Source organism: Furipterus horrens, unplaced genomic scaffold (assembly GCF_987537825.1).
Source record: "Furipterus horrens unplaced genomic scaffold, mFurHor1.1.pri manual_scaffold_5, whole genome shotgun sequence".
Classification (NCBI taxonomy): domain Eukaryota; kingdom Metazoa; phylum Chordata; class Mammalia; order Chiroptera; family Furipteridae; genus Furipterus; species Furipterus horrens.
The window spans coordinates 146,748,338-146,760,500 of record NW_028327175.1 but is presented as its reverse complement, the minus strand read 5'-3'; the positions used below and the strand labels follow the sequence as shown (position 1 = coordinate 146,760,500).

Genomic DNA, 12,163 nt, shown 5'->3' with positions numbered 1-12,163 from the left:
CATGAACTACTCTTTCAGACATGAATAACAAAAGATACTAGCTATTCTTTTTTCTCTCTCTCTGTCCAAAGTACTCTGTACACAGCCTACTACATTGGGATACAGGTACATGTTATCTTAGGCAAAGGACTATCATGATAATAATTACCAGCCCATGAAAAATTAGCTCTTTATGTATAAAATGTCTATAAATGGAAATACTATAGAAATGTCTAGTGATTTGCTTATTCATTGTAGAGGAAAGAACATAGAGTCTTGAACTTAAAACTGAGGGGGAAAATGAAAAAGAATAACTCAATTTTCTTCTTTGTTTTATATACTATGATGAGGTTTTCATATTTCCTGTTTCTTAAGTTACTTGTGAATAAGTCTCAGAAGCAATAAATGTTATATTCTTCTCTTTGAATGTCATTTTGGAATGAGGTTATCTGAACCATCTGTGGTGTGGGTAGTTGATCCAAACCTGATTGTTATGAACTACCCTAGGAATTGGTTTTCAGTTATTTTGATAAAGCATTTAAAAATGTACAAGAAGCAAAGTCAGTTTTTTCATAGCCATACCATATGCTTAGAACATTTATTAAGTCCATATGAACAGCAACAAAATATAAAACACAGTAAATGAGACTGATTTTGATTCATTAGTGTTGACTTCAGGTACTCAACTACCAGATGTGGTATTAATTGCTTAAATTTCCCTATAACAATAATTGAAATTGAATTAAAATAAAAGCCTTTTATCAATAAGAAATAAATTATGTTTTTATTGTTGATACATATTTTAATATTTTCTTATATTAATGTAATATTTCCTCCACAGTAGAAGCTTTTTGGCCTTAGTGAAAATACCATGTACAGTGTCAGATCATAATATCTAAGCATAGATGTAGAACTTGTCTCAGAGAGAATTGTATGAGACCAAACTGTTATAAAACAAATTAAATTGGAGAATAAAGATGTAAATAGTTAGAAGCATTTATGCTCAATAATATAATGGTAAGAAGTAGTATTAAAAATATTCAAAGTATGAGAATTTTCCTGGAGGCTGTTCATCTCCCATTATACATAATAAGTTAACTTAAGAGACACCTAACTTAAAAAAGAATAGCATAATGCTAAAATTACTGGTGTATTGACAAAATGGTTTGTTTTTATTAACTGTCAAATGAAAGAGTAAATGCTTATACATTTTTTTAAAGAATAAAAAACATGGAGTCTGATTTATCTTTTGAAACAATTGTAATGTATTTAAATATGATTATAATAGAGAATAAAAAGAAATATTACAAAGAAATACTTATAAAAGTTTTAATACTTCACTGTATACTTTCTGTATTTCTATGATAAGCCTCAATTATTTTGAAATTATAAAAGAAGAAAAATAAATTTTAATCACTAGAATTTGTCAAAGATGGGATTTGTGTGTTTGCAGTTTGATTAAGGGTACATGTGTAACAATGAATTGGAATGGTGCAATAGGTTAGTTATAAGAAACCATTACTTGACTCAAAGGATTATGAAACTGCTGTAATGGAGTCTTTACCTTAAAAATAATCACAAACAAGAGATAAATCTTTCTTCTTGGAGTGAATTAAGTATTTTTTTTTTTTTTTGGAACATAGAGAATTAACTCAATTTACTTATTCAGTTTAGTAATTTTTCATTTTTGCTAAGAAGCTCAGCAGCCTGAAGAGCTTTTTTACAATTTTCAACACGAATTCTAGATTCATACATCTTAAACACTCAAGATGTGTTTACTGAAGGGGAAAAACATATCAACAGTAGATCAGGATAGCAGGAAGACTCCTGTGATAAAATATATGTCTTAATCGTTTGTTTGTTTTCTCTGTCACTAGTACTGGGATTCTAACCTTAGGGAAAGCGCTGGACAGGGAAAGCACCGATCGCTACATTCTCATCGTCACAGCACACGATGGCAGGCCGGATGGGGTAAGTACTCTCCCTAGGAAAGGGCTTTAAAAATACTATTAAAGACTCTGAGCAAACCTTGCAGTCTTTGCACTCTAAAAGAATTTATCACTATCATGAAATCGAGAATTAATCTCTTTTTATCTGGAGCAACTACTTATAAATGACTTGGGGAAATACTCTTTTCTCCAATGGACTTTTAATAATAGATGAACCTATACTCAATCTGTTATGGTGTTAAGCAACTTTTCCTTGCAGAATAGATTCTTGTGCTTTACATTCTTACCCAATTTATGTGGAAAATGAAATCTACCTTAGTCTAGGAAGTATTTGATTCTGTCCATCATTACCAGCAGAGTGCTCTGGGAGTCTTACTATGTTAGAACCTTTTTCCTTTAATGTTACTTTTGGTGGGTGGGGAGGAGTTACCAGGGAATTAGTGGATAAATATATTGAAGAACTTAGGAAAATAAGTTTTTTGATTCCACAGGTTATTTGTAAGCAGCACTCAAAATTCTGACAAATCCTTGATGATTGAAGTGGTTTAAAGGAGACCCTAATTGTAGAGAAGATGCATTTTATTTCCTCTGGACTTAAAAATTAGTTTTAAGAATAAATGAATCATTGAGTCATTTTGAATTTGTTTTTAATTCAACTGTATTCTTCAAATAACAGCAGCCACAACAGCCACAATTCTAATTTTTAAGTGCTGTAACATTTCAATTTTTGGCAACATGTTTTATTATTAGATGATTTTTTTCTCCATTTCCAGGCCACAGGTTTTACTTTTTTTCTTTCTTTCTTTATTTTTTCCTTTTATGAAGTGCTCTGGGTCAACATAACACTGTTCTCTGGAAATAATTTCAAAGTTAGTATAGCTATATAGGCAAGAATCACCCAATTCAAATGGTGACCTATCTGCAGTTTTCTTAGAATGATTTATTGGATCTATATGATAAAGTGTTTGGAGGATTACAATGTTCTTTTTAAACTTATTTGAAGAAGATTATTGAGAAATTTTTTACCATAATAAAAGCATATCAAATTTACACCTAGACAGTTTTATCACCTTAGTTAAAAATAAAAAAGAGATAATTAATTAAATATGTTAATTACAATTGGCCAATTATAAGCTACTTGTTATTTTTCATACATTACCTGAACAACCAAATATAGAAAATAAGATATTCATAACAGTTTTAGTAAATAGTGGAGTCACTATAAGACACTTAGATATTAGATGAGGAAAGAAAAATAGAACCTAAGATTTATATATATATATATATATATATATATATATATATATATTTAATACCCTTGATTAATATAGTGTCCCTGTATTAAAATATGTAAGGAAGTCAGTGGGAGTCTCAAGAAGAAAATAATTGAAGAACTTGACTTATGGTGCAAGTTTAATGGGTAATTTGGCAAGGAAATAACTGAAGGAAAAAATTCTAAAGAGGAGGGGAATTATTCAGCATACAGTAAGGAATATAATTAGAGTAAAGTAAAATTAATAAGGAGCATTCAGGTTAACCATTAGAATAGAACAAATAAATTAGAATACATAGTGTTGATATACATCACAATATAAATCAGAAAATAATGTTATTAATATTAGCTGGCACCTTTTAAGCCTGGCCTTAAGAATAACATTTCTTAGACAAGAAAACAGATTAAAAAGAAATAGTTTATTAAAACATCTAGTGTAGTCTCAATCTACTAATTTTGGTTTCTTTTAATTGGAGACACATAAGCTTGCTTTGCCTAAGCTACTGTTGTTTGAGTTTCTTGTTATTGTAGCCATATTCCTAAAGGTTAATGTTGTCACTGATTGTGGAAGGAGTTCAGAGCATATCACCCCCAATTATGCTACTTTGGCATATTGACTATTTTGAATTGAAGGCACTTGGAAAGCAGTAAATACAGGAAGAATGTTGTGACCATCTTTTTTTTCTTAAAAGCAAGATATAGAATTCTTAAATGAAAGATGCCCTTCCTGTACCAGATGAAAGCAATATTCATTATCACCAGGAGTGAGAAGCTGAGATCAAGGGAATGCTAACTAGCAGACCTTACTAAAATAATCGTAATCATCCTTTAGTCTCTATAAATAGTTTAGTCATTTTTCCACAGCTTCTTCTCTTAGTTCAAACTAACATAAAAGCAAGTAGCTTCACCATTTGGGGGGATCTTCATTTCAATACAGGGGTCTACCATGTTGTGTAAAACATGATAAATAAATGTGTATGCATTTTCCTCTTAATCTATCTTAGTCAGTTTAATTTTCAGACCCAGCTAGGAACCTTAAGAGGGTGGAAGAAAAAAATTACCCCCCTTGATTGTTAATCAGATTATAACTGTAAATTTCATAATGTTTGCCCAGATTTTCCAATAAAATGCTTTTTTAGCTCATATTGATCGGAATCAGTTTTGCTTAAATAAATAAATAAATAAATAAAATAACGTACAAAAGAGGCCCTGGCTGCTATGGCTCAGTGGCTTGAGCGTTGGCCTGCGAGCCAAGTGTCACTGGTTCGATTCCCAGACAGGGCACATGACGAGGTTGCACGTCAGGTCCCCAGTTGAGGGCGCGAGTGAGAGGCAACCACACAGTGATGTTTCTCTCTCTCTCTTTCTCCTTTCCCCCTCTCTAAAAATAAATAAACAAACAAACACATAAATAATTTAAAAAAGAAATAAAGTACAAAAGCTTCTTAAAAGAGGAAATGAATTGTATATTCCTTCAAAAGAAAAGGTGCATATGCGAGCTAGCCTAATTACTATTATTATAAATGAATTAGGTAAAATATAACTGCTTAAGAAACTTAGAATACATAAAATGGTCAATCAAAGATTTTTTCAGGTAAAGGGTGAAAATATTGTAATGAAGAATAGTAGCAGTTTTGTTAAGGAATATTCAACTTCATAAATGTGCAAGTAATTTCAGTTAAATATAAATTGCTAAAATCTAGAAAATATGATTTTATTTGTAATCATAATAACTGAAGAAATCTTCATATTTACACTAATGCATTACATGAGATATTCATTTACATGTACAGATTTTTCAACTGTTACTTACAAACTAAATGTATAAATAAAGGGCTTGTGCAAGCACTCAATATCATCAGGGCTGCCTGCTTTCTATTTCCTGTTCTGTCATTTATATTGTGTTTAATTTCCTATTCATTCTCATTACCTAATGTTCTGAAAATGGTTTTGTCACTCTAAGCATCTATTCTTCATTCCAGAAAAGCTAAAGGTAAAGATGAATGCCAGATAAGTATGCCCTCCTTTCTCCAGGGAACCAACGCTTTTTCGGAAACCATACCTGGCATATTTTCTCTTACAGTTTATCATCCATAAGTAACTACAACAAGTTGAGAGATAACTAATAAATAGGGCTTTTGGATTGTGGTTATGTCAATCAACTAGTAGCATAGCAAAAGATATAAATATGCAAATCATAGTAAAAATATAAGTTGCAAACTGTAGTCAGAATTTTTATGTGTTTAAAAACAAAGTTATCAGTTGTCAATTCCCAAATGGAAAGTATCCATGTTCAAACTATGAAGTTGCTCTAAAAGGTATATATTCTGACCAGATTCCATGTGTTCAGCAATACTGTTTTCCCCCTCAAAGAAAGATAGCTTGGTTCTATCATGGTTTTTGCTCTCTGAAAATTATGCTTGAATTATTTGATTATAACTTCTACATGAACACTTGCAATGTTTTACAATTTCAGATTGGCAGTAAACTTAGCCTCTTTGGCCATGAATTATTGTTCCCTAAATGTCTTTTAAACATGACAATATAAATAAATAATTTGAATCAAGAAATTGAATATTTAGCTGTTCAATACAAACAGGAAACATTAACAAAGGAAAAATATTTATGCAAGAAAAATTGTGTGAAATTCAAGTAATTGATTTCAATATAGTTGGTTTAATAAATTTTAGAACACAATACAGATGGTTGCATATATATTTTTTTTTCCTTGCTCTGACATTCATAGTGACCCAAACATATATGTTTCTGGTATTTTTTGAAAAAAAAAAAAAGCTGATAGATTTAGTTGGGTGTATACTTTTATAAGAAGAAATAACCATATAATTTTTTTAAAAAGAATGAGTGCTTATTCATTCTTTTTGAAAATCACAGACTTATATTTCTTGCTTGGGAATAAGAGGTTATATTTTAGTGTTTTCTGAAATGAATCTTCCAGAAGATTTTTTAAACTAGTATATAATCTTAACCAACTGAGACTCTATCCTTGATAATAAACAAAAACATTCTATAGGGCACTGATCCATATTAAAACATATTGCCATCTCTATGAACCAATCAAAAAATGTATGTGATTTTGTTCTACAACTAACTCTATAACAATTTCAATAGATTTAAAAGAATAGAATCTACTTTGTAGCTCAGAATTCCTCATTTTTAATGATTAACCAAGTGAGTTGGATGCAAGTGGTTTCAGGCCACTATGTCTGCCAAAGACATGGGTATTCTTTATGTTATATAAAATACACTAAGATATGGAGAAATACAAGGTTTGTCTATAAAGTATCCAGCCTTGCAATATGAAAAATAAAGACATTTATTGAAGAAGATACAAGATATAAGAAACATTTTACATAGGACAAAGACACCTCTGTCCCCTTCAAAGTAGGCACTTCAGGGCTTCACACAGTTCCTTCAATTGCCATGAGCTGCCCTGTAGTATTCTCTTGAATTTCATGGATTGTCTCAAATCTCTTTCCTTTCAAAGGTGATTTTAGTTTTGGGAAAAGCCATAAGTTGCAGGGGGAAAAAATCTGAGCTCTAGTGGGACTGAGTCACCTGGATGATTTGATGTTTTGCCAAAAAAACTGCACAAGACATGATGGATGAGTAGGTGCATTGCAGTGATGAAGCTGCCAATCACCAGTTGCCCATAGCTGCAGCTCTCTGAATCATCCAAGTAGGTTCCATGGAGAAATGTTTAAGCTTAATACAAAATTTGATGTAGATTCGTTGCTCTACTCATTTAGTCATTTTGAATGTGATGGCCACACAGTACATGACATGCTCACTCAGCAGAGTTTATCCCCACTTTCCCCCACTGACAAGTACAATGAAGTCATCATTGTTCATACACGCTCATTCCAGCTCATTGTCCTTGCCTTCCTTGCCATTCTTCTTATATTAACAATGGCTGGGATTTTCCAGGCAGACCTCATCATACCTACATGGTTCATAAACATTAACTCCTATTAGCCAGAGATGATAAACTTATAGTTCTCAGTTTACTTAGTGATCCAGTTTTCTTCTTCATTACCCAGTGATAATCTACAGTTTTGACTAAAGACCAATTCTCCACAGTGTCAGAGAATTTTGAAGAATAGGATAATAACCAATAAAACGAATTGACAGGGAACCACATACAGGCTGTCATCAAAAGTACCAACCAACATAAAGGAAAGTGATTAAACTCTAGAGCAGCTACTCATACATTCTGGCTCCAGGCTGTCAATTTTAATGTCTTGTTCACCCTTGGGCAAATTGGGAACTACTGTTACTGTAAAAACACATATCTTACTGGTTTTAAATCTAACACAACTGTTAAAGAAATGACATTTGTTAAACTGTTCTTTGTTATGAAAATAATAACATAAAGGAGAAAATATAATTATATCTTTTATTTATGAGATAACAATTGATTCCATACATATCCACATACATCTTCACACAAATTTGTTTCTGTGCATGCATATTTTAAATTAAGTGATTTAATGGAGATACACATACAGAAATGTACACAAACTCTAATTGTGCAGCTTAATGTATTTCCAAATAGTGTACCTAGCTGTATAATTAGTACTCAGAACAAGAAACAAAAATTAATTGGAACCTAGAAGCTCAGCTTTCCTCTTCCACCTTCCACACAAAAGTTACCCATCCTGACTTCTATCACAATGGAGGGATTTACATACTTGGACTCATATAGTATGTATTGTGTTGTGAGAAACAGAATATGTACTTCTATCACTTAGTCTCATGTTTATAAAATTCATCCATGTAATTACTTGTAACAATAGTTTATTCATTCTTAGTACTACTATATATCAATTCATTGTATTGCTCAAACACAATTTATATAATCATTGATGAGCATTTATATTGTTCCTGGGTATAGACTCGTCAGCAGCCGTCCGTCTCGAGAGACGATGGTGTAGCTTCTTAAGAGTCTATCTGCACTGCCGAGAATGGCTGTGCAGTCCGACTCGGGAGTGACACGGTATCTGTCTCCTCCCGTGTTGAATCGACATCTTGCGATGACGCTGGAGTGTCCTCTCCAGTGAAGCTGAAGCTACAGAGCCTGGGCAGGGTGATATGGAGGGTCTGCTGTTGCCCATGCAGCAGACCCCCCCTCTCTTCGCAGCTGAAGGGTCCAAGGGAAAGACGGAGTCGATACAGCTTGGCTTCAGGTGCGCCGCAGGAGTTGCCAGTGTAGACTACAACGTCAAACTGCCTTAGGGACTCCGGCTCCGGATTTTCTGTCGGGGTTTACTCCCTTAGCCTTTCCCCTGAAGAGGTATGCCGCAAGGCAGCGGAGGTTTTTTGGAGTCAGAGTTTTCCTTCTCTGATGTGCCCTGACTGGAAGATCGAACCAGTGACACTTAGCTCGCAGGCCGACGCTCAATCCACTGAGCGTAAGTAAAATTTTATTGGACTTTTAGAATATTGCAGTATTTATAAATCATTCTAAATAGTGATGTAATTTTTTTAGAATAAGTTTACTGATATAACCAGAACACAAATAAGCCATTATCAATACCCAAGAATCCCCTGTTGTGCATAGTAATTTTTAAATGACTACTGGGCATGGCTTATGAAAAATTATAAAGGCTTGGGATAAAGTTATATTGCTCAAAAGAGAATTGACTTTTGCTTCTGTTAAAATAGGAGCAGATCACCTTGATCCAATCAGAGTTTGAATGTTTGGTTTTAATCTGAATGAGGCCTGGTCTATACTTCATGCACCATTACTCATAGAGTGTAGAAGTTCAATCATTCCAACAGAAAGAATGGGGCACCTGCCAGCGCTTCATCTCCATGTTAGCTAGGAAGTCTTATTCCCATGACTGCTGCAAAATCTCTTCTGATTCACTTTCTCTTTATGCTGAGCTTTTCAGCCTTTCACCCTGTATCATGTAAAATTAGGACAAATCATGTCTATGTTTTTAAAAGCGGAAGTTTGGTAAATCTATTGTACAGGTTCATCATGCTTTTTTTCCACCTCCTTTGTATTTATATGTTGTTAAATATTTAATATAATAACAGAATGGATTTTTCATTTTCCAGCCGATGGTCCTTTCTTTTACTAATTTTGGTCTCTGCCTTCTGTGACCTGCCCCACACTGTGACAGAACCAAGTAGAGGGCATGTGCTGTACTCAGGCTTTGATTAGAGACAGCAGGTTTCAGCCTGAGTCACATATGAATAAATTCCTTAATTATGCATAGGTCATTGACCTACATACTATTCTCTGACCGCAGCAGGCCAGGGATTTACCATTGACCATGTAGCATGTAGTAGATATTACTAGTAGATTTACCTGCTTACCATTTCCTTAGGCTGTAGAGTTATAAAGTAATTAATTAGTGGTACACATGGTTCTAGATGTAAACACAGAAAATTACTAAGGTAGTATTTCTGGTAGCATTTGCTTACTTGAAAATGTCAGCTAAGTATTTTATACTGTACTAGTTTTATTTGTAAATATTGAAAAACTTAAGTGGTTAAAACTACAAAAATGTTATGTTTTAGAGAAAAAGGGGTGCATGTATAAACAAAAGCTTACCAGCGTAAAATGTGATCAAGATAAACACAAAATCTACATATGAGTGAAATCACAGGGTATTTGTCTTTCTCTGACTGGCTTATTTCACTTAGCATAATGCTCTCCTGGCCATACATACTGTCACAAAGGATACAACTTCCTTATTTTATATGACCGACTAGTATTCGATTATGTAAATGCACCACATATTTATTTTAATACACTCATCTACTGATGTACACTCGGACTGCTCCCAAATCTTGGCTATTGTAAATAAGGCTGCAATGAATGTAGAGATGCAATGAACATAGGGTTTCTTTGGATAAATACCCAGAAATAGAATGTGTTGTTCACATGGCAGTTCCATTTTTAGTTTTTTGAAGTAACTCCATAACGTTTTCCACAGTGGCTGCACCAGTCTGCATTTCCACCAACAGTGCATGAGGGTTTTATTTTCTTCACATCTTTGTCAGCACTTTTTTGTTAGTTATTGATGATAGCTATTCTGACAGGTGCGAGGTGATAGCTCATTGTGGTTTTAAGTTGCATTTTTTTTTTTTTGTGACTAGCAATATTGAACATCTTTTTTATGTCAATGAGTTATCTGTATGTCCTCTTTACAGAAGTATCTATTAAGGTCCTCCACCCATTTTTTAAATTGGATTGATTGTTTGTTTTGCTGTTGAGATTTGTAAGTTCCTCATAAATTTTGGATTATCTTCAGCAAATATGTTCTCCCATTCAGTGGATTGTCTTTTCATTTTGTTGATCGTTTCCTTTTCTGTGGAAAAACATTTTATTTTGATGTAGTTCCATTTGTTTATTTTTCTTTTGTTTCTCTTGCCTGGGGTGGTATATTAGAAAATATATATATTGACATGAGAAATGTCTGAGATTTTACAGCCTATGTTTTTTTCTAGGATTTTTATGGTTTCAAGTGTCAGTTTTAAGTCTTTAATCCATTTTGAGTTTATCTTTATGTATAGTATAATAAGGTGGTCTAATTTCATTTTTTTGCAAGTCCAATATTTCTAATGCCATTTATTAAGTAGACTATCATTACCCCATTGTAAGTTTTTGCCTTCTTTGTCAAATATTAATTGAATGTAAAGGTGTGGGCTTATTTTTTGGCTTGCTATTCTGTTCCATTGATCTATTTGTCTGTTTTTATACCAGAATCATTCTGTTTTGATTATTATGGCCTTGTAGTATAGTTTGATATCAGGTAGCATGATTCCTCCAACTTTGTTCTTCTTACTGAAGATTGCTGTACTATTTGGGGTCTTTTGTAGTTCTATATACATTTTTTGGAATATTTGTTTTAGTTCTCTGAAATATACCATTGATATCTTTATGGAAATTATGATGAATCTTTACATTGCTGTAGGAAGTATGGACATTTTAATGATATTAAAATTTCCTATCCATGAACATAGCATACATGTCCACTTATTTGTATCTTCTTCAGTTTCTTTCTTTAGTGTCATAATTTTCTGAGTACATGTCCTTTACTTACTAGGTGATAATTTATTCCTAGGTATTTTATTCTTTTTGAAGCAATTTTGAATGAAATTGTTTGCTTAATTTCACTTTCCGATAGTTTATTATTTGGGGTATAAAAATGGACTGATTTCTGGATATTTATTTTTTATCCTGCTACTTTACTTAATTTAGTTATCAGTTCTGGTATTTTTGCTGTTGTTGTTGGAATCTTTAGAGTTCTCTATATACAATATCATGTCATTCACAAATAAATGACTGTTTTACTTCTTTCTTTCCATTTCTTCTTGTCTGAATTTAATGAACAAAATAAACAAGCAAAATAGAGACAGACCCATAGACTAATAACAGGCTGATAGCTTTTGGAGTAGGGTGTTCATGGCTGAGGGGGTGGGGAAGAGGTGGAGGGAGTGAGAAAACAAGAAATGGAAAAAAAAACTTATGTACACATAAACAGTGTAGGAATTACTGGGGCGGGGAGGGGAGAGGGGATGAGGGTACAGGGAGGATAGATGGTGATGGGAGGAGACTTGACTTAGGGTGATGAACACACAATACAGTGTACAGATGATGTGGTACAGAATTGTGCACCTGAAACCTGTATAATTTTGTTAACCAGTGTCACACCAATACATTTGACAAAAATACAGAAAAGAAACTATTAATGTACTGATGTGAAAGATATCCAAATTGTACTTATAAATGTAAGAGGTATATAGTATTTTACTACTTTTGGAAAATAAAACAAAATATATAAAAAATAAAATAGCCCTGGCTGGTGTGGCTCAGTGGATTGAGCATAGCCTGCAAACCAAAGTGTCGCCAGTTCAATTCCCAGTCAGGGCACATGCCTGAGTTGCAGGCCAGGTCCCCATTTGGGGGCACACAAGAGACAACCACACA

The 12,163-nt window shown here is 33.2% G+C and overlaps 1 protein-coding gene across 11 annotated transcripts in view; it reads left to right on the top strand.

The window, feature by feature from the left end:
* Nucleotides 1-12,163, top strand: part of PCDH15 (protocadherin related 15) — a 686,961-nt gene that overhangs the window by 448,958 nt on the left and 225,840 nt on the right. For all 11 annotated transcript variants that reach the window (XM_090279288.1, XM_090279289.1, XM_090279283.1 and 8 more), the window contains one exon: nt 1,857-1,950. In XM_090279288.1, coding sequence (XP_090135414.1) covers nt 1,857-1,950 — 94 coding nt within the window. The remainder of the gene's footprint in view (nt 1-1,856; nt 1,951-12,163) is intronic.